This window comes from Argopecten irradians, chromosome 2 (assembly GCF_041381155.1).
Source record: "Argopecten irradians isolate NY chromosome 2, Ai_NY, whole genome shotgun sequence".
Classification (NCBI taxonomy): domain Eukaryota; kingdom Metazoa; phylum Mollusca; class Bivalvia; order Pectinida; family Pectinidae; genus Argopecten; species Argopecten irradians.
In genome coordinates this window covers 47,297,186-47,319,453 of record NC_091135.1, presented here as the reverse complement: position 1 = coordinate 47,319,453, position 22,268 = coordinate 47,297,186, and the positions used below count along the sequence as shown (strand labels likewise).

General features: G+C 35.3%; 1 protein-coding gene across 2 annotated transcripts; it reads right to left on the bottom strand.

Moving 5' to 3' along the window:
- Positions 1 to 764: 764 nt before the first annotated feature.
- Positions 765 to 21,765, bottom strand: LOC138315732 (sodium- and chloride-dependent glycine transporter 2-like). 2 transcript variants are annotated; one of them, XM_069256976.1, is made up of 14 exons: positions 21,623 to 21,765; positions 9,746 to 9,945; positions 9,294 to 9,425; positions 7,962 to 8,295; positions 7,564 to 7,696; positions 7,164 to 7,298; positions 6,669 to 6,772; positions 5,264 to 5,388; positions 5,059 to 5,171; positions 4,602 to 4,733; positions 4,090 to 4,189; positions 3,836 to 3,936; positions 3,295 to 3,462; positions 765 to 2,863 (listed from the first exon to the last, which is right to left on the bottom strand). In XM_069256976.1, exons 2-14 carry the CDS (start codon positions 9,939 to 9,941, stop codon positions 2,726 to 2,728), a joined length of 1,911 nt encoding a protein of 636 aa, XP_069113077.1. In that variant the 5' UTR covers positions 9,942 to 9,945; positions 21,623 to 21,765; the 3' UTR covers positions 765 to 2,725. The 2 variants fall into 2 exon arrangements, with proteins under 2 accessions (XP_069113077.1, XP_069113076.1); XM_069256975.1 differs by lacking the exon at positions 21,623 to 21,765 and adding an exon at positions 17,312 to 17,636.
- Between the last annotated feature and the right edge of the window lie 503 nt (positions 21,766 to 22,268).

Sequence of the window (22,268 nt, the reverse complement as noted above, 5' to 3'; positions counted from 1 at the left end):
AATGACCGATATTCTTCTGGACATAATGAAGGCCAATTTAATGTTGAAGCAGTGGAAAACTTCATTACATGTATATGTTTTACAAATACATAATTCCTGGTTAAATGAACGAGTTGAAATATGTATTTTAAGCAAAATTAACAAATATCTAGTGAAGGCTTACTATCACTTGAAAATAGATAATGTTCAACAAATTCCGGCAAAGCGGGTCCATTTCAGAATGATCAGTTTTACAACGGACAAGAATTATGAATTCGACGGGAAAATTAAACTATTAAACGTCTAATTTATTCCTGCGTCTCTTCTTGTTGACAAACGCATGTCGTTGATTTTATTTATACCAAATACGGTTTTTTTGTGTTATAAATATAATTTACGATGCTTTGTTTTCGGCAATGTGGACAAAACTCATTTCGACCGTATCTTAGTTAAGATAAAAATCTCCAGTAAAATCGTCATGAAACAGACTATTTCTGATTTCTGATATCTTTCTCAATACTGTATCCGATATCCAACTTATCGTCTGCAGGAAACTGAATCGAAGCGGCAACTCTAAAATCCGGAGTGAAAACCCCGGATGACGTGATATCAGCCCGGGCCGATAACTGATATCAGCCCGGGCTGATATTAACTGATATCAGCCCGGGCTGCCTGGGCTGATATCAAATTATGACGTAATAAGGTGATATCAGCCCGGGCGTTGATATGACGGCGCGGACAGCACCAGTATCGCATGGGCAAAACGTTCATATCAAAGACAAAAGTGTGATAAATGCATATATTTAATCCAGATCATTAATTTTCCATAATAAAACTTTTCATCTGGTCAGGTTTTAACAACGTTCGAAAATTCCACAGCATTAGGAATAAAGAAGCCCTATTACAAATCAACCATATACCTTGTCACAAGCATGCCGTGACAAAATGGAAAGTAAATTAAGAAAGGTGCAAAATGAGTAATAGATATATTAACATTTTGTGATAATACAGATGAATTCCCAGGACATAAAAGCAGTTCTTACAAACAATCCTCAATTTTGTAAACTAAAGATGTTGGTAGGGATTCCTGCAATCATTTGATCTACATTTATGATGTCTTTATTACTTACTTTTTACGATTTTTCACAAAGGAGCGTTAATGGTTTTTTAGAGATGGGTGACATTTGGTAGTAAAATGCCTCTGTCCTCAATGATTAATTTGAGACTTTCAAATAATATTATTTTAGGAAGCTAGCAACAAATCTGCCCAACTATGGTAACTACAAGTAACATAGAGTTGCCTAGCCATTTTCATATACCTTTATATCCATTTACAATATCCGGGTAAATCAAATATATATATATATATATATATTTGTATTTGCATATTAGAGTAATCTCTCCTTGCGGATAGGTATTGATTGTCACGTTACGTGATCGCGAGCGTAACACCATACTTAGCAGAGAAAACGACGTGAAATTCGTTCAAAAAATTGACGTCACAATGGATACCTATCCGCAAGTTAGATGCACGGACGGGATATGTACCGTCAATAAACCCTTTAGCACTGAAAAACGTCAGGTCTTTTACATTAAGTTATTCAAAAGTTAGTTAAGCAATCGATTAAACACGCTTTAATTTCGCTTTTGGTGCAAGACATACGATATCTATAATTCTAATTGACAAGATGGGAAAAGAAATACCTTTCAAGCTAGTTTGACAAGAAATCCCTTGATTAGTTTAATAACCTTTAGAACATAGTTGGCCATTTATTGAAATTAAGCGTTACGTTATTGTTAACACAAATATATTCTATTTTCCTCTTGATTGTTTAAAGTAAAACGATGCAGCAACATATACCAGCATTTGACCTTGATCCATATGCAGGGTTTCGTATACGAAGCAGAAGTTTCCTCTTAGAAATCCCTGGTCTTCTTCTCATCGTACGGTATTTTCCAAGAATCTTGATTTCGATGTTTTATCTCTGTATTTTCAGTTATGTTTAATCTTAAATGGGTAGATTACACTTTATATATTTTCGACCTGCAATCAATTTGATAGGTACAGCATCTGGTCGTGACAGACACGAGATTTATTGTCGTGTCATTGATTTTGTAAAATTATCATTTCACATACCTTCTTTATTCGTCGGCATTAAATTTTTAGAACACTTCTGTTTGGGACACCCAAAATTTAATAATCCTTGATAAAGTGTGTAATACAATGTTACGTTGTCAATGCCCTGGTGCTCATTTAATATTAATCAAATACCGAACGCCAGGACAGTTGTCAAAACAATGCAGTTGTCTCTATTACTAAACTACTGTTTCCTCTTTGATGGATATATAATATCTTACGTGTTCAGGTACGCATTGTTGTAGTTCACACTAGTACTAATACTTGTAAAGGTATAGGGTTTAATATTTATTTGTAATGTCATGGACGAGATTCACCACAAGCTTCTTTGTTTTTGTTTTTAATCATGATCATTATTGTAATCGCGGACTAATACCACAAATTAAGAGACATCATCATGTTCAAATTTCAATGAATGGGGAATTCGCGATTATCATTTAGTGTCTTATTTCAATGGTATATTACTACACCTAAGTGGGATGAACAAAAAAATGGCATTTCCTTGAGATGACTCAAGATGACTTTGGTAAATGCTCTGTATGGTGTTGGTTATGTCCATAAAGAAGAGACGCACATCACACGACACAGAATTTGATTTTTCTGTCGTCTTCACCGACTCCTCCCGAGAAAATTAGTCCTCAAACGGGTCACTAAACTCCCTTCATTACGATAAGACTTGTAAAAGAATTGGTTGTTCTTTTTGTTCGGTCCCCACTCGTCGTTTGGACTCAACAGTACCCTCAGTCTCTGTAACCGATAATGACAGACGACATAGGACGATCTAAATTATTATTGGGTATCAAATAAGTATTTTTTACATTTGGAATGTCTTAAAATGCCATATATTAGAATATATACATACACAACATTAGAATCTATCTGATAAGAAAAAAAATAGCCTGGTGCAAATAACAGCTATAGCCAATTAAATAGGTCCATGTAAGATTCTATAAATCGTAGATAATTACAGAATAATTACTATCAGCTTATTTATTTCACGTATTTCGCGAATGATAAGAAACTTCAAAAATCATCGCTGCATGCAAATCATATCATTGTACACCGCGAAATTACATCACCGTGAAAACGTACCACATATTATCTTGGTTGATCGTACTATTACGAATGTAAATTAACCTTGAATTGTAGGTTGACCTTGGCCTGTAATGTACACCTACCTGTGTTAGTGATCCTTTAGCTCTGTATAAGCCATATAAAGCCATGATGGGGAGAGGGACAACAGAAAACAGACCTATGACAACTCCAAGAGCTCTGGCATAGGGTGGAAACACGTATCCATTGTGAACGGGTGGTTTGAAGGCCAGGATTGTCCCGAGTAACGCAATCTACAAACCAGGATAAGGAAGAAGTTGACTCTGAAGAAATAGCACACATACATTCACTTATAAGCCAAAGTAAACTGTAAATGATGTGTTCAGAAACTAGGTGAAACCTAGGGTGTTAAATTGAAATAAAGTCAAAAATAACAAATACCAATTTAAATGGAAACTCCTCATTTTAGCGCGCTCTGTTATTTTAACATCTAGCGTGATGAAAAATTCCCTACGTGCTGTACTAGTATTACATTGTATATATCCTAGGTCTACACATTATTTTCGATCAACGTATTCGCTTACTGAAAATGATTCATGTTAACACAACAGTGTATTATAATGAGTGATGGAGCTGTCAGGTTGATGTGTTGTCACTTAAACTTACAAACAGAGCCAAGGGGGAGATAACACACCAGGATACCCGGATGACGGGATGTACAGGCCTACCCGTCATTATTTCGATGTCATGACTAAACCGCTCGGCTCCTGCAAAATAAACCTTATTATTATATCAAACAGCAACCACTTCCCGACGGTATAACGGGATAAGCATGACATTTTAGTTGAGTAAGTTAAATTCCTCTATTTACTTCCGCGTCTTTTCTCAAAGTAACAGAGACAATAATGGTAAAGACTTACCGTAAAACCAGCCGACTACGAGGCACTCACACATGGCGATCAGGAAAAAACAGTAGGCTGTAGCATACCAGTCCACTAACACAAATATGTACATCCCTGCCTACAACGTTATACCAATTAATTATCGAAAACAAATCGTGTGTCATAAATATAATAGTAAATGGTAGATTAACAGGACGTACAGAGCGCAAACTAATGAAGAATAAGGTTTAAGTGTCGACGTTATGTATTGCAATTATGGTAAGGATGATTTTAAAAAGAAAGAGAAGAGTGAAGGTCTTAGAACATCTCCCTGTGGAACGTCACGTTTGGGCAATGTTATATTACAAGTTGATATTATTGGCTAGCACAAAGGGCATCTGTGAACATGAACCCTTATTTGACGTGAACCTCATATAATTATGACAACGACGACAGCCTAAATAAAGGATAAGAATAGGTATCAATGTTGAGAGATGATAATAGACCAGGTCAATTGTTAAACCATTCTTGAATGGTAAACCTTTACTTACTGGTGTTGCAAACACAAGGCTAAGTAGGAAAAATGCGATGAATGCAGTAAACAATAGCATGTTCCTCCTCTTTCCTAGAGTATCTGGATACAAATCTCTTAAACCACCCAAAACCGTCTCCAGCTGAGCGAACTGCAGGGGTACATATAAACATACAGTTACTACCAAACACACAACACCATAATACATACTAATAAAGTCACTATCACATATTACCGGATAAAATTTATACTGTCGAAATGATAAAGTGAATATTCGATATCCTCATTAAATTAACTTTATACTTTTTACATTTTATTTTTATTTTTCATTTGTTTTTTCTTTGGAATATACCATACCTTCGATCATTATTCATTTAAAAAACGCAGATTTATTTATATCTAATTACTGAAATCGTTACTGCATTGCTATTTTGTTTATTAAACATTTGTTTTTCATTGAAAATCATTGGAAATACCTGACTGTCGAGACCCACAGCGATAAGCATGACAAAGAAGAGCACTGCCCACAGGTTGGGAAGGGGCAGGCGCGATATAGCCTCAGGATATACTTGGAATACAAGGCCGGGTCCTGAGGAGGCAATAGTGTTTTAGTGGGGTATCAAGGCGTCGGTCATAAAATCTAGGTCACAAACAAAACGCGCGTGTGTACAGACAACTCACCTGATTCTGCCACCTCCTCTATTGTGGAACCAGACTCGTGGGCAAGAAATCCGAGGATACTGAACACTACAAATCCACAGAAGAAATTACTGAACGTGTCCATAATGGCAACAAATCCTGCGTCACTGTAACAACGAGACATATTCATCGTGTTACAACAGAAAAAAATCACCATCACGTTTATATTCAACAATCTAATTCACTTTACTCAAAAACATTTTAATGATTGCCAGAGGTGTTCATGACCTATGAAACAACACAAAAATAGCGTAAATACACGATAACGAGCATTAACTAGATGCTATTTGTAGCGGGGTCCAAAGCTAATGGACAACAACAACAAAAACACTTATTTAACATAAACACACATAGTCAACAGAGGTATTCCTCAACAATAAACACAAGAAAAAATCTGCAATAAAGATATATTCAATAGCTGAACAGTTATAACGGGATTGCGCAGAGGTACCTCTCATGATATACTTTATAAAGAACTAGCTTGGGAATCTCTCTCTGATCGGCGTCAAAAGCACAAACTTATTCTAATGTTTAAGATACTACGTGGCTTTGCTCCACAGCATTTGATTGAAATTGTACAACCATTTTTATATCAGCCTGAAAATGAGAGATATCCACTTAGGATGACAAGATATTTTAATATTCCTATGTTCAGAGCTGCAAGTTACTATACTAGTTTTTACAAGTACCTTTAGAGAATTTAATTCTTTCGCTTTAAACTTTGACTTATCGAATGTTAATACTGTTGCACCATTTAAAACACTCCTTTTTAATATTAATGAAATGGAACATGATATAACAAATACCTTTATAAACAAAGGTTCTCGAATTATGAATATTACTCTGTGCCAGCTCAGAAATTCCTCTAGCAATCTAAATTCTGACCTATTTCGCGATCATTTGAGAGATTCTCCAATTTGTTCTTGTGGCCTTGGTGATGAAACAGCCGAACACTATCTTTTCATATGTCCTTTATTTAATGAACAAAGATCATCACTCAGAACCAAAATACATAATTCTAATATTCCCCACTCGCATTTTAACACAAAAACTTTACTGCATGGCTGTGACAATTGTGATGAAGAAAAAAATACATATTTATTGCAATGCATATCAGAATATATATCTGAAACTAAAAGATTTATTTAGATTTTTCTACTATGATAGGTTGGGGAGATACACTAATAATAATATTCATTCATAATGTAATGTTAAATGTTATACTATTTTGTTGATAATTGTACTATACCGGATTTGTTTGGAGATGGCTAATATAGGCTTTGCCTGTTGCCGAATCCAATTGCATATTATTTGCAATAAAATTTGTTGAAAAAAAATAGCTGAACATGTTGTTTTACTTGTATTAAGGTGGAAGAGGTGACCTTACTTTAAACATTTATTGGTGAACTTGTTGTAACTGGCCATGGTTATAACTCCGCCCCACGCTGAACCTAGTGAGAAAAACACTTGCAGCGCTGCCTCAAACCAAACCTACCGTAATGAAAAGACAACAAAATCATGATATCGATAGATAGATAAATGCAAATGTTTAATGAAACCAGTGAATTAAACAAATTAGCTTTCCTGTTTTCGTAAAGCGCATCATCAGCAATCCAAATATTGTCTCGCCATTACAGTTAATCGCAATTTTCTTTCGCAGCAACTAAATTTTGCTATTTTCATTTCAAAACAAATTAACGAAGATTAACATTCGCGGATTTAAACATAGAATAAAAATTTCTTTCATTAATTTTCAACCTATTTGATTTAAGATTTTGAAAGAAAAGTACTTTTGTTGTGTTGATAAAATATTGACAGTGTTAAAATGTTACATTTATATTGATTTTCATCATGTATTGAATCACCGTGAAATGAAGCTTACCTGGAAGTTGAGAAGTTTGGAGAAGTCTGGCTTTATGAAGTAGATTATACCGGCAAGGGATCCCTCTAATGTTAAACTTCGTGTCAGTAACACTGTAAGAAGGACGTATGGTAGAACCGCCGTAATGTACGCCACCTGGTGGGCAATAAACTCATTAGATCACTAAAACATTATCTTACAAGCGTACTAATAAGCATTACTAAGCAGTAGATATCCACAGCCGAAACCCTCAATTTCTCTAGATGCGATTTGTTAAACGAAACAGAGACCGCCAAACCATAAATTGCTATTAATTATTGCAGCATATGCTAGAACTATTTTGGAGTCAAACCACAAACAATGTATAAAGTAAAATGTTTACATTCGAGCTTAAACACGATTAGATGACTTGTTGACATACCTTTCCAGCCGAACGCACCCCTCTCACTAGACACATGAAGGTAATTGCTGCCGCCAAGAAGATGGTCAGTACTAGGTGCCATTGTGGTCCACCGATCTGGTCGATTCCGGGAGAAATTCCCAGAATAGCGTGCCTGTAAACATGAAAAATGAAAACAATAGCAACAATTATCCTATAAACAGGAGCATGTCTGAATGATAGAAAAAATACTCATGATTGCAATGTTATTGACAAAAACGATAACTTTTATAAATAATACCAAAGTGTCTCTGGTTAATTAAAAAACTAACTCAAGAAATAAAAAAACCATTTTAATTCAAAGCAATTCTCCAAATGTTTTGAGAAAGTCTTTTAATGTATGTACCTTCATGACATGAAGGACTACCGAGAATACTTACCTCCAGAACTCTGTAGCCGCTGTTGGGGAGACTTGAGATTTTTCTGGTATCGTATTGGATATATTGGTAACATTGAGGAATTCTATTTCATTGGTCAGATTCAGGACTCTTGTTTCATTGGTAGCTGAGTTGTTATACATGCTTTGATTGGTCAGTGATCTTGGCGAGTTGGAGCGTAAGACCACACAGTTGGGAGAGTTCCATTCATTATCACAGGAAGCCCAGGGCTGGGTCGGATAGAATGAGTAGTACAGGTAACACAATACCCAGGCCACGACTAGGTTATAGTACCACGTCACAATGAAGGACAGGATCACCATACACACACCTAAACCTGTCACACAATACAAATAATTACATTTAATATTAAACATTAAATATGTAAATACACGTGTATATAATACATTATTCTAAAACTGCAAAATACATACATCCATGTAACTGAGTGTAAAAAGTGGAAAGTTTTGTTCTCAATTAGGCAATATTTAAATAAAATACAGTAGCTGATATGCTCTTATAGCTCTGGAAAAAGTTGCATAACTCTTTAGTCAGACCAATCTTATATAATTCATAAAATTCTGAAATATGGTATAGACCAATCTTATATAATTCATATAATTCTGAAATATGGTATGCTGATTTTTACAGTAAAATTGCGAATGCAAGTAAAAAAATTCGGGTGAATAATTCAACATTTGACGAATTTTAAATAATAGATAATACGCCATTTGAACAAATATGTTTTTTTAGCAAATTGGCCCTTGGGGTTGGAAAGTGTGCAGTAAATGATGTTTCCAGGGTTGAATAAGGGCAGTGTACACTAGACTGCTTCATTAATACTCAAGCATTGTGTTACTTGGCTAGAATATCACCAGATAACATGAATAATCTTGTAAAATTTTGAAAGTCAATGAAAACATTCATGAAAGTGGATCATATTCATGTATTTCATACGTATCAAAAATTATCAACGAAAATAACATCACATTTGACATTAAAAGAGAAAGTAACAAGGTCATTTAAAAAAAACTATGCATTGTAAATTTGACATTATTTTCTCAAGCAAAATGCAGCTTATAGATTGTAGTAATAAGTGGGTTTTTTTTCTATATAGTAAACTTAAACAAAACTATAAAGAGGAATATTACTTTTATCTCAAAATTTTGAATATCGACAATTGGTGGCAAAACTTAGGATCAGCAATCACAACCTAGAAATTGAAGCTGGTAGGACAAAAAGGATACGTCGTCTTTTAATATTAAATGACGCCATATGTCCTTGGCTCACTATTTTAGTGTCATAATTATTCAGTTACACAAACAGCCCGCCTACCTTTAAACAGAGGACAGATGCACCAGACTACCAGGGGACTTTTACCGGAGAATTGCCCCAGGCACAGCTCCATAAAGTACAGGGGAAATCCACACACGGCCACAAAGAAGAAAAATGGTATCAAAAATGCACCTGTAAAAATACATAATTATCTTATATATAACGACGTTTGTGTCAGTTAAAGAGGAAACACGACATAATTGCTGAAAATATTAGAACTGAGCTATTTAAACGACGTTTTCCTTTCTTGAACCTGCTACGACTATGTGACATTGTGTAACTTACGTTAACTCAAACTTTCATAATTTTCTAAAAGAAAATGTGTATTATCACATTATATCCACATGTTTTTAAATTAAATGTACATCGTCCTCTTTAAAATTCCAATTTTAGTATTTCAGGAATTGTCTTGTTCTTTTAGACAAATAGTGCGTTTTTTTAAGCTAACTCACCTCCTCCATTTCTCATGCATAAGTAAGGAAACCTCCAGAGAACTCCGAGTCCCACAGAGTAGCCAATCAGTGACAACATGTATTCGGTTTTTCTCGCCCACACTTCCCGCTTGCTGCCACTGTCCTTGTGGCTGTTCCCGTCATCACACTGTAGGGGAATGACCTCTGGCGGAGGTTTTTCAGTGTCAGAGGTCATGTCTCTGTAAAACAAAGATAGCTTTTCAATTGTTTGTCTTATTAGTTACTGTAATGTAATGTTCAAAGATTAATTCTATCTATTAAAAAGTGGTTATGTACGGCGGCGTATTAGGGCCACTATATAATTTAATTTATCTTGTACGTACAAGTTAGTATCTTGTACGTACAAGTTAGTATCTTGTACGTACAAGATAGTATCTTGTACGTACAACTTAGTATCTTGTACGTACAAGTTAGTATCTTGTACGTACAACTTAGTATCTTGTACGTACAAGATAGTATCTTGTACGTACAAGATAGTATCTTGTACGTACAACATAGTATCTTGTACGTACAACTTAGTATCTTGTACGTACAAGATAGTATCTTGTACGTACAAGTTACTATCTTGTACGTACAAGTTACTATCTTGTACGTACAACTTATAGTATCTTGTACGTACAAGATAGTATCTTGTACGTACAACTTAGTATTTTGTACATACAAGTTGAGTTGAACTGCTGTTCATCACCGCAGAATTGAGTCACCCGCCTGATATTTTTCGTAATTAAAGATAGTCGGTCTAATTTGCATTGCTTCAAGTACGATCACAGGTTTATAAACTTATTTGACAATATTAAAAATATAGATATATATTAATGAGGACAATATCTTTTTCACAATCGTAATATGAAATTGCCGGATTATGAGTTGAAACTGTATAGTCACTTGCATTATTTTGAAACTGACACTGTATAGTTCCTTCCGAGGAAACTGTATAGTCGCTTGTTTTATAACAAGATACATTTAGTGATAAAATGGATATGATACATCTCCGATGAATGATAAGTTTTATCTATTAAAAAGAGGAGCAAACAAATTCATAATTTTCTTCAGTAATAAAAGTTAAATACTTCACACTTGTGCCATTATTGGAAAAGTTTGAGCATTTATTTTACTTCAGAATAGTAGTATTGAAAATAATTAAGTGCCTCCGAAAACAATTTTAGGCATTATGCCCTAATTCGAATGATTTACTGATTGCACAGACAACAAAAGCAAAACAAATTATTTCATATATGTTTTTGTGTTTATTAGACATATATACACACATCAATTATTGTCAAAATGATGATCATAGTTAATACTCTGTTATAAACATTTACATCTATATGTTCGGAAACTTATCACAGCATTACAACTCCACAACATGTCGCAAGGTATTCTTTTTTCCCTTTGGCTTATACAAAGGGTACGTAATATACGTATAGCTTCATGCGATACCATGGTGACAGTAAATCAGCCACAGCCTTTAATACCGAGAGTTTCAACATTATACTATCTTGTACGTACAAGATAGTAACTTGTACGTACAAGATACTATCTTGTACGTACAAGATACTAAGTTGTACGTACAAGATACTAAGTTGTACGTACAAGATACTAACTTGTACGTACAAGATACTAAGTTGTACGTACAAGATACTAACTTGTACGTACAAGATACTAACTTGTTCGTACAAGATACTAAGTTGTACGTACAAGATACTAAGTTGTACGTACAAGATACTATCTTGTACGTACAAGATACTAACTTGTACGTACAAGATACTAAGTTGTACGTACAAGATACTAAGTTGTACGTACAAGATACTATCTTGTACGTACAAGATACTAAGTTGTACGTACAAGATACTAACTTGTACGTACAATATACTATCTTGTACGTACAAGATACTAAGTTGTACGTACAAGATACTAACTTGTACGTACAATATACTAACTTGTACGTACAAGATACTAACTTGTACGTACAAGATACTAACTTGTACGTACAAGATACTAACTTGTACGTACAAGATAAATTAAATTATATAGTGGCCCTAATACGCCGCCGTAGTTATGTAATGTAACATGAACATCGAATTTCATAGGACGTTTCGATGACTAGTGCGATGTGAACACTGTCACCTTCATCAGATAAATGACTAGTACGATGTGAACATTGTCATCATAATCAGAGAGATAACTAGTACGATGTGTACATTGTCACCTCCATCAGACGGATGACTAGTTCATTGTATACACTGTAACCTTCATGAGACAGATGACTAGTACGATGTATACACTCTCACCTTCATCAGACAGATGACAAGTACAATGTGTACACTGTCACCTTCATCAGACAAATGACTAGTACGATGTGTACATTGTCACCTTCATCAGACAAATGACTAGTACGATGTGTGCACTGTCACCCTTATCAGACAAATGGCCAGGCAGCATAGTACCCAAAGTGTAAAAGGTGTACGAGTTGTCTACCTTCAAAAGTAAAAGTCGAAGATCGATGTTAATTTCTGCTAATTGGGAAATGAATCTATTTCGCAACACAAGCCCACTGCTATCTGTCGCTTCAAGAGATTATTTTTCCTGTCTAATGTGTTTGAGGTTTCGATCACATAGTTCTACTGTGTGGCATGGGCTATATCAGCTGATTTGTTGATTTGAGCTTCGCCTGTTTTTCTTTCAGATCGGGTAAATTTCTTTCTAGACTTAAGGATTCCACATTCTTTCGGTATTTCTTCAGACAAACTCCAAATCTTCCCATCTGTCCTACATAAGATGCTTCATAGTTTTTTTATCCGAACTTGTGGACACTCTGCTACATTTTATGTAGGTGATGTATCCTTATGGTGAACTAGGATGCCACGGATTGTCGTATGTGGTGGTATGCCATTGCCTCGGTATATTCTATGGATAACTTCAGATATGCATTTGATATACGGGATGACAACTTGGCGTTGCCTTTTGTTGATTTCCTTTTGGATTTTTTTGTTTATATTCACAACTTTCACTAGGTGTTGATGTGAACAGTCAGCTGTTTTTGTTACTCCTTTTTATCAGCTTGGTATGCAGTCTATGAATGTTGTGGTTATTGCTCCTTGTTCCAGGTGCTCCATGAGCAGATTGCCACAAGAGGTGACACTGGAATCCCCATGGTAGTGCCGAAACGTTGCTGGTAAATGTTGGCCAAGAGACTAAAACATGACGTTGTAAGCACAAACGCTATTGCAATTTCACGATGTCTTGCATGTGATGGTTAGTATTCTTCCGCAATATCTGTTTAATTTTAGGCGGTATTGAATTTCCTGATTTTATCATTGATGGGTATTTTGTAAAATGTGTGAAATGTATTCTTCCTAATTCTAAATGGAATACACAATTTCTACCAGATGATTTTATTTTAACGCATGGTGTTCTGATTTACCTACAAACTCTCGATAATGTCTACTAATGACCAGGGAAAGTGTAAGCAATGGAGCTAGTGTAGTCTATAATACGTTTCAGTGTGTTTCCCTGTTTGTGGATTTTGTGTGTAAAGTACATTCTAGGGATGTGTTCTGCTTTACAGTGCCTGTAATGAGCTAGTAATCTTCTTCTTAATATGATTCAATTATGTAAAAATGGTTACGATGAGCCTTGTAAACTTTTGTGTAGGGTTGGTATGCAGCTGTTCGTATTTTCTGATATCATTGTTGTCCTGTCAACATTGCTGTGACCTTGACCCTATAGCCATCGGTGTTTATAGATAATGACTGTGCCCTTGCCATTGCCAGCTGGTAGAATCATAATAGCTAGACTTGTCCTCGTTTAACTTTTGTAGTGCATCTCGTTCTATTTTGTAATGTTGCTCAGCGGTAGTTTTGCCGATCTAAATAAATCCGTTATTATGGATCTCAGTTGACCTGTCTCTACAGAACCAAGTACCTCTACGTTATTTTATCATGAGCAAATATTACAAGGTATTTCCCTCAATACAAATTAACAAATCAAAGAATGACTGAATTTAGAGCTAGCGGAAGCTCATCCATATCTTTATCAAATGAATAATCACAGTTTAGTGCTAAAGAAAATCGGTTAATATGTTTGATATATATTTCACGTATTTTAATTTTTTTTTTCTATAACCAGATTACCTTGAAATTGCAACTGTTTGTAGAAAACTACATGTTCTTTTTCTGATATGTTCAACTATTTCGTTTTGTCAATGCAACAGACGATTGCATGTAGTGTAACAAAACTTCGTTGAAACATTTTTAAAAAATGTATGAAATATATTAAAAAGAATATGACGTGACCAAATACTATTGGTAACAATAAGTTAAAGTACAGGATCTCATATTTTAATATCCTACTTATATTAGAACATGCTTGCCACAACAACAAAAACATTAGGTATTTTCATAATTACAATAAAAGCAATTGAACGGTGACAGCTGCAAATGTAATTCATCTTTACAAAGACTATCAACACGACAATATTTGTAAAATTAGATTCCACATTTAAAAAATTACACTTTTCTGAACTAAAACTATAACCATAGCCTTTACAAGTTTAACACTACATTACAACAATCAAACAACTTATTTACCCAACACCAACATGGCTTTAGAAGCGGTCATTCCTGTGTCACACAGTTAATCGACGTCATTGAAAATTGGACAAAAGAACTGGATGAAAAAAACAACATTGATATAATATATTTGAACTTTTAAAAAGACTTCGACAGTGTACCGCACCAAAGACTACTCGCCAAACTTTCAGGCTACGGGATAAAGGGAACCATACTAAGCTAGATTAACGACTTTCTAACAAATCGTAAACAAAGAGTCGTTCTTAAAGGTGAATCATCAGACTGGTTAGACATCACCAGTGGAATCCTAGACTGGCCAACAGTACCAGTGGAATCCTAGACTGGCCACCAGTCCCTAAGTTGCTGATAAGACTTACCCAATATCCAGCAGAGTTCTTTACTAGATTATCTCCCCCTAGTTTAAAACTTAGAATCAGGCATGTAGTAGAGACAAAAATAATTAAGCCAAATTTTAGTGATTTTTTCAATATTCTAGGGACTGGTGGCCAGTCTAGTGGAATCCCTCAACGAAGTGTGACCAATATCATTATTGATTTTCATCAATGATCTCTCAGACGTTGTCAAAAAACGCAGTGAAACTCTTTGCAGATGATACTTAGTTATATTCTATTGTGAATAACGACACGGATAGGAGAGCCATGCAGGATGATTTAGAAAGCCTTATGAAATGGTCTGAGGACTGACAATTAAACTTCAATAAAGACAAATGTAAACACCTTTATCTGGGTAGACCTACAGTCATCCCCCAATATGATATGACACAAACTCCAATTTGAACAGAACTCGAAGAAAAAGATCAAGGTGTAACGATAGATAATCAACTAAATTTCAGCAGCAACATTGAGGCATCAGTAAAGAAAGCCAACATAATACTGGGAGCGATGAAAAAGAACTTTCAAATACATCAATAAAGATTCCTTCAACCATTTGTACAAGACATTAGTCAGACCGCACCTGTAGTACGCCTCTGTGGCATGGTCAGCGACCAACATAGAGGACACAGTTGCCACAGAAAACGTGCGAAGACGAGCAACCAGGTTAATCAAATCCACCAGAAGCAAAAATGATACAGCATGACTGATTGACTTCGGCTTACCATCACTACAGAAAGAAGACAGAGGGCGGACGTCATTAAAGTGTTTAAAATACTGGCTAATATTGATAAAGAAAAGAATAAATAATTCAGTATTAACACAAACAAAACAAGAGGTCACAGCAAAAAACTATCAAAACAAAAATTCAGACTGAATATAATCCAAACAGAGACATTAAACCAATTTAAATCCCGACTAAACATAGCCTGGAAAGGAAATGAAGAAAAGTTCGCCCCAAGTTGCTACATCCTAACTCAGCTGCCACTACCGGAAAGGACATACCAAGTGATGGGTCAGAGAGGCCTCAGGCCTTCAAGTTAGACCTCGACGACAGGTAACACGTAGATAAAAAACAGTTGTCGAATTACACCAAAAATTGTAAAGCTTATCAATAAGGAGAAATCGGAATATCTAATAGCAATGAGTATTTTTTATTTGCATATTACAGAGTTATCTGTCCATCCACAAAGGATACCTACCGGCAGGGGAAGTAACTCGGAAACGGAATAAAGTAAGTAAATATATAGAGCCATAAACATCTACTTAGATACATGGAAATGAGCATTAACGTGTACATAGCTGTCATAGCATGTGAGTGATAGTAGTATGTGAGTGATAGTAACATGTGAGTGATAGAAAGTGATGTTGATGTTACATGGTTTGTGTATTGTGTGCTGTATATTTCTATGTTTCTATGTACACGCCTGCTTGTTTTGAACCGATGGGTCGTAAGATATTCCATTGAACGCCGGTTGCTACAGATTACAACGCTTATTATAGCATGATGCATTTGAGTTTATTAACTCGAACTCATATATCTCGAGAAATATTGCATTGTTTAATTCGAAGTATTTTCTTGGTTCAAATCTTTCGCTATATTTGTGTGTTTGGTTTGGGTTGTTAGGTAAAACATTATATTAACAGCCATGGCCAATTACAGACAGTCTCCCATGAGTTGATGCGGTGAATGTTCAATGTATGTATGTTTTGGGAGGCTGCGGTTTATTTGTGTTAACTTAACTATGATACTAAGATTATTCCAAGAGCTACCACGGTCCCATTGAGTTGATTAAATATGATTGTACTTTAAATCATTGCCACTACACTTGTACACTCCATCATCAAACCATAACACGTATAAAACGAACAGAGAGCAAATATAAGCTTACATCAACTCTTCTCCTACATACTGAATTGATCCTGTGTTGGCTAGGCATGTGAGGAAGGAATGACAGGTCGTCTGGCGCTTGTATAAAACAATGAAACATCGGAATTCGGCAGTCCACTACAGTGAGATTGAATTACACTACCAAATGAATATATCTTAATATAACTAAAACTATCACACAGTCTTTCAAACCATATATACAACTATCACACGAACAAAGAACTCACGACGTATTCAGAAGGTCTTATTTAATACCCCCTTCCTCGCAGACCATCGAAAACGAAAAAAGCAAAAACACTTTCTCGTTACATTCCATTCTTTGTTAGAGCTGTGCTTATTTTAGGTTCAGTTGTATGAATAGGTCTTAACTGATGATGTAGAAATACAATCTAAATGTCAATTTAGGAAAGAAAAACCATCCCGAAAAATAAAAACCAACAAATAGATGGTGCCAATATCGTTTTACGTTTTATGACATGAGTGGTAAACTCTGGATGGGTAAGATAACAACTTAATTCGGACGGTTTGAGTACTTCCAGAAACAAATAATCTCTGTAGTATGATCATGTAGTCCGAAATATAAGTTATACTATTTTAGTATCATCTAGAAGACTTGGAAAGGGAAAGATAGACAAAGTAATATATCATAGTAGAGTCTTAATTCATAACACGACTTTAGATATATACTTACCCTAGTACCGATTCTGTCAAAACCTCTCCAGGATGTGGCAGTAACTTCTTCTTTCGCCGCCTGTGTACACAGTTGAAGTAGTTCACACATGCACATTAACCTATTACATGAGTAGCTCGCGCATCTTAGTTTAACCAGACACATTCGCTAAGAACCGAGAGCAAATTCTACGAGTTTTCCATAGTATTACATTTTTAATCATGAATTGTATCTCAGCCCCAAGTTCCCATATCGTTTAATTATTTGATTGGTGTATTTTATGTTTTATTTACCCGCCTGGAAGTGATAAGGTACAGTACTACACAGTCGTGCCACACACCTACCTTCACACACAAACCCACACTGGCAGAACATTTGTACATGGTGTCCTATGGTGCCGAGTTACCTATTGCCTTCGTCGTTAACATGGTTCTGGAGGTTCGACAGGATACGTAACATTAAACTATGGTTATATCAATATAACAGGAGGACCACAAACAACATTAAGTTTGTACTTGATATTTTTGTAACATAGCTGTGGCTAAAGATTAATAGTTTCCCTAGTTAAATCTAGCTTCTTCAGCTTCCCCAGTTCCTCCTCGGGCTAAAGACATACAAAATGTAGATCTATAATTTTATAGAGCCGCAAAAGTTAATAATTTACCGTTAAAACCACACTCATCATCGCCTTTTGAACAATATATAATTCAATTAAATAAAATGTTAATGCGGGTCGTCTTATGTCCCGCCGTCGTCCTAAAAACCGTGCAGTAGTTAGACTATCACTGCACCAAAAGGCAAAACAGCGAATTGACTCTCCACTGTTATCATATATCGCACAGGAAATCTTGCATATGTTTGGTGTTGTGACCTCATCTTAGGCCATCGATTCATATTTTCTTTTGCTTTTTACTCCAGAAAGGTAGCGGGCCTTTAGAAAAACAGGGTCTTCGACCTATAGTTAGTACCTTTCCACAGCCCTACGTGGGTTTCTCATCTTAAAGAGGACTACTTGAATATCAGAACATCTTCTTCACACTGCCACCGATACCCACCCCCCCCCCCCTAATTATATGAGCACATATGTTAGATGCACATATGTATTTTTTGCAGAAAAAAGAACACGTCTACGTGAACATTGATATGTTATTTCCTTTAAAGGCCTATTACCTTTCCTAAGCAAAATATAAAGGTTTCTTAAAAAACATTAATAACATCAGAAAATGCATACCGATGACCTAAAATAAGGTTACGACACCAAACATATGCAAGATTTCCTGCGTAATATATGAAAACAGTGGAGAGTCAATTCGCTGTTTTGCCGTCTGGTGCAGTGATAGTCAACTACCGCGCGGTATTTAGGACGACGGCGGGAAACATTATACGACCTGCGTTATGAAAATAAACATTTTATCTATTTTAATCAAATCGTTCAGAAGGTGGTGATAAATGTAGTATTAACGGTAAGTCAATCATTTTTAAGACTCTACAAAAATATTGATCTTGTTTTACATTCCCATTTTAAAAATTAAAAGCCTTTTCGGAAAGGTAGTGGGCCTTTAAGGAAAGGCCACTACCCTTTGCAATTAATTTTAAAGCAATATCCTTACCAATGTTCAGTTTATTGGTAGGATGTTTTCCTTAAGATTAATGTGTTCTCCCGGTACCAGTCTTGATTTTTTGTAGATGTTTCTGCTGCCCAACCCGTTATCGTCAAGGCAGCTTGCTCATATCTTATGGCCGTTTGACATCTTTATGCCCATTGCGATAACGGTAGTATCATTACATTGGTATTTTAGAAATTTGCGGTAAATTCAAGCTGTCTCAATAAGGCTAAGACTTAGAAAGGCTAATAGCTAAAATCTCTGAATTATTCAAAATGGCATCAAATATTCAAATGTTTAAAAAGTAAAAATTTACCTTGTTGGTGTACAGGGACATGGCTGTTTATCTTAATACAAAAAAAATTGTTGTTTTCTTAGTTGCCATATATGTATGTTTGTAACAACGTAAATTCCTCCGTTTATTTTTCGGAGCACCCGCCTATATGACGGTACAACGAAGTCAGATCACTCCACAAAGGATTACTGGGTTTAGTGTCTATGGCACCCAACAACTAACTCTACCAACACAAACTAGCTATAATTTATATACAAACATGCACATGCAACCATACACAGAGAACAATTAATTTAACTATTACCATGAACAACGAAAATAAATTTATTAAAATATATTATATACATATCTTTTAACATTCCTACAAATGATGGTAACCAATATTTCTAACAGTGGCCAGGATAGCTCATGATATGCATATGAAACTATATATACAATGATTCGGGGCTGTGATCACAACCTTATCATTGTTTGTGTTTACCCCATAACTACATTAACTACATCACTAACACGGAGACAGGCCACGTATGATCAAAAGCCCGACTAACTTTGTCAGTTGTCACTATGTTTGATGTCAAACCACAAAATTACCATTAGTATCGCTAATAACAATGGCTCGTCCATTTACATAGTACCGCACATAGACAGACAAAATTTATAAACATATTTGACAAATAATACAACATCCGTCCCACCGGTGACATTTTGCTTTTGTCGTGTTTTTCACATGTTAGATCATATATATACATATTGTATTCAGTCTATTTTAAATATCAATACAACTCCATATTATCTTATAACCAGGAAAATAGAACCTACCAGTAGTTTGACTGTTATCAATTGCTTTTCGTGGTTTTGTTGACGTTAGTGTTTGAGTTCTAGGACTGCCTAAATGAATGTAATGTATGTCTATAGTTTCAGTCTCGTCATGCTGGATGGTAAGTTTGCAATAGTATAGCTCCAGCAAGAGGACAGAAATCAAAGAATTTTCATAGAATTCAATGCTCAACCCAAACCAATTTTCATAGGATTCAATGCTCAACCCAAACCAAAGGAAAGCACCTGGATAGTTTTAAAACTTAGAAGCAACAACAAACATTTTACTATGACGAAAACGCGATGCAATTATATTTGCAATGCACGAGGTAAAATTGTAATGTATTTGGCTTCGGTTTAGATGAGATAAGCATAGTTCATTATTGTCACACATACATTGCACTGTATTCAAATATTTATACGTAGACAAAGTAGGAATATGACTTTTCACATACGTGTACAATATAGATTTCGTCACGTTTCTTCACGGTTATCTTTCCTCCCTTACATAATTGGCGTCTAAAACGCCTGGAACTTACATGTTCTAAAGACACAAGAAATAGGTTCAAGTACGCATACTGAAACATGTCTTTTGGCTCGTTTGCAACGTGTCTTGTACACCGGATATAGGTATTGACGATGCAGGTGGGCAGTAGTTGTGTATGAGACTGTTTTCTTGTTCAAAGTAACATTGTTTATATTGGCTGGATGACACTGGATTATTACCATCTCTACACTATACATGTATCATATCTCCAATTCAATCCATGCACATTCTGTACATAAATTAATCATATAAATAGTAGACGAATAGAGGATGTTACATGATAAGGATACCTATTGTATGCAGTCTATTTTAAATATCATTACAACTCCCTTTTATCTTATAACGAGGACAATAATACTTTGTCTAATTGTTAAAATAGCAGCGTTGAGATAATAGATGAGAGAATCCACACAGAAAACTACATACTTATGTAAACCAAATGACTTTGGCTTGTGATTAACATTCGGGGTAAAATGACGGACGATTGGTATCCGCGAAAACAGATCATCGCCAAAACATTCCAAACTGCAAGTACAATTAAGTTTGAAACCACACCAAGTTTAGACCTTCCTTAAATGAATCTTGCTACGTTATGCTTTTATGTAGCTTGAATTGCTTTTTATTGTCTGTTTAAAGATTTAATTGATTTTAATAATTTATCTTGTGAAGCAATACATCTTTTAATAGTACATGCTAAATCTGAAATTATACGGGATTGTGATACTTATTTTATGTTGATAACTCCTTAATACATGCCTGCTGTGATGTATGTCATTTTATTGTTTGTTGAAATACGAGTTCTTCTGAGCTATTGTTGTTTGTTCGCCATATACAATATGATATGCTTAATAAAGCTTCTTTATCCATACCCCAAATCACAACAAATTTAGATCTTTACAAATAAATATCCCTAATATTTATATATTTTGTATGTACTTCATTCATTTCAACCGTTAATTTTGCTATTATAACCTCGGCTTAATGTCCGAGTCACTTTGAGCATAACATCAGCGTAACCATTGTAATAAATGAACTTATACAAGCATGGAACTTGTGTAAGAAATACTTACCCTCTCTGTTTAGTTCATATAGAGTCCAACTCAAAACTGAGACCAAAATCGATTTGCGGAGTCTCTTTAAACACCTAAACTCTGTTTTTATAATCCGTGGTGTATTGTAAGCACGTGTTACTTTGTTTAGAGATTAATACTGTAGTACGCATGTCCTAAGCATTCATTGATACCCTATTGTAATTACCCACAATGCGATAATGCTTCCAAGCTTTGTTATAGCATTTTGCTTCGCAAGAGAAAGATACCCAGTGGGTTTAGCTCACCAGATCGTAGAGAGACTTAGGCTTGTCGACTCGTCTAACGGAGTCTCATCGGAATCACTGTCGTGTCGCCGAGCCGGTATTGTCACCATGTTCGTTTGCTGCTACTAATACCATTTGTTCTTTATTCATTGTTAACGTTATTGTTATCTCCGAATTCCCCGCCAAGGTTTAAGGCGTTATAATTGTACTTGTTGGATTTCCCCTCCTTCCTTATAAAGTATACTTTCTATGTCTGCCTTAACAAACTGTCCTCTGACTATAGAGGACAATAACAATACGCATATACGAAGCATAGATACTGGAAATGAAAATGAATCCACATGGAGACCACAGAACCAAGTGAGTTTCAATAGACAATGTTGTTAATGTTTGTCACTGTC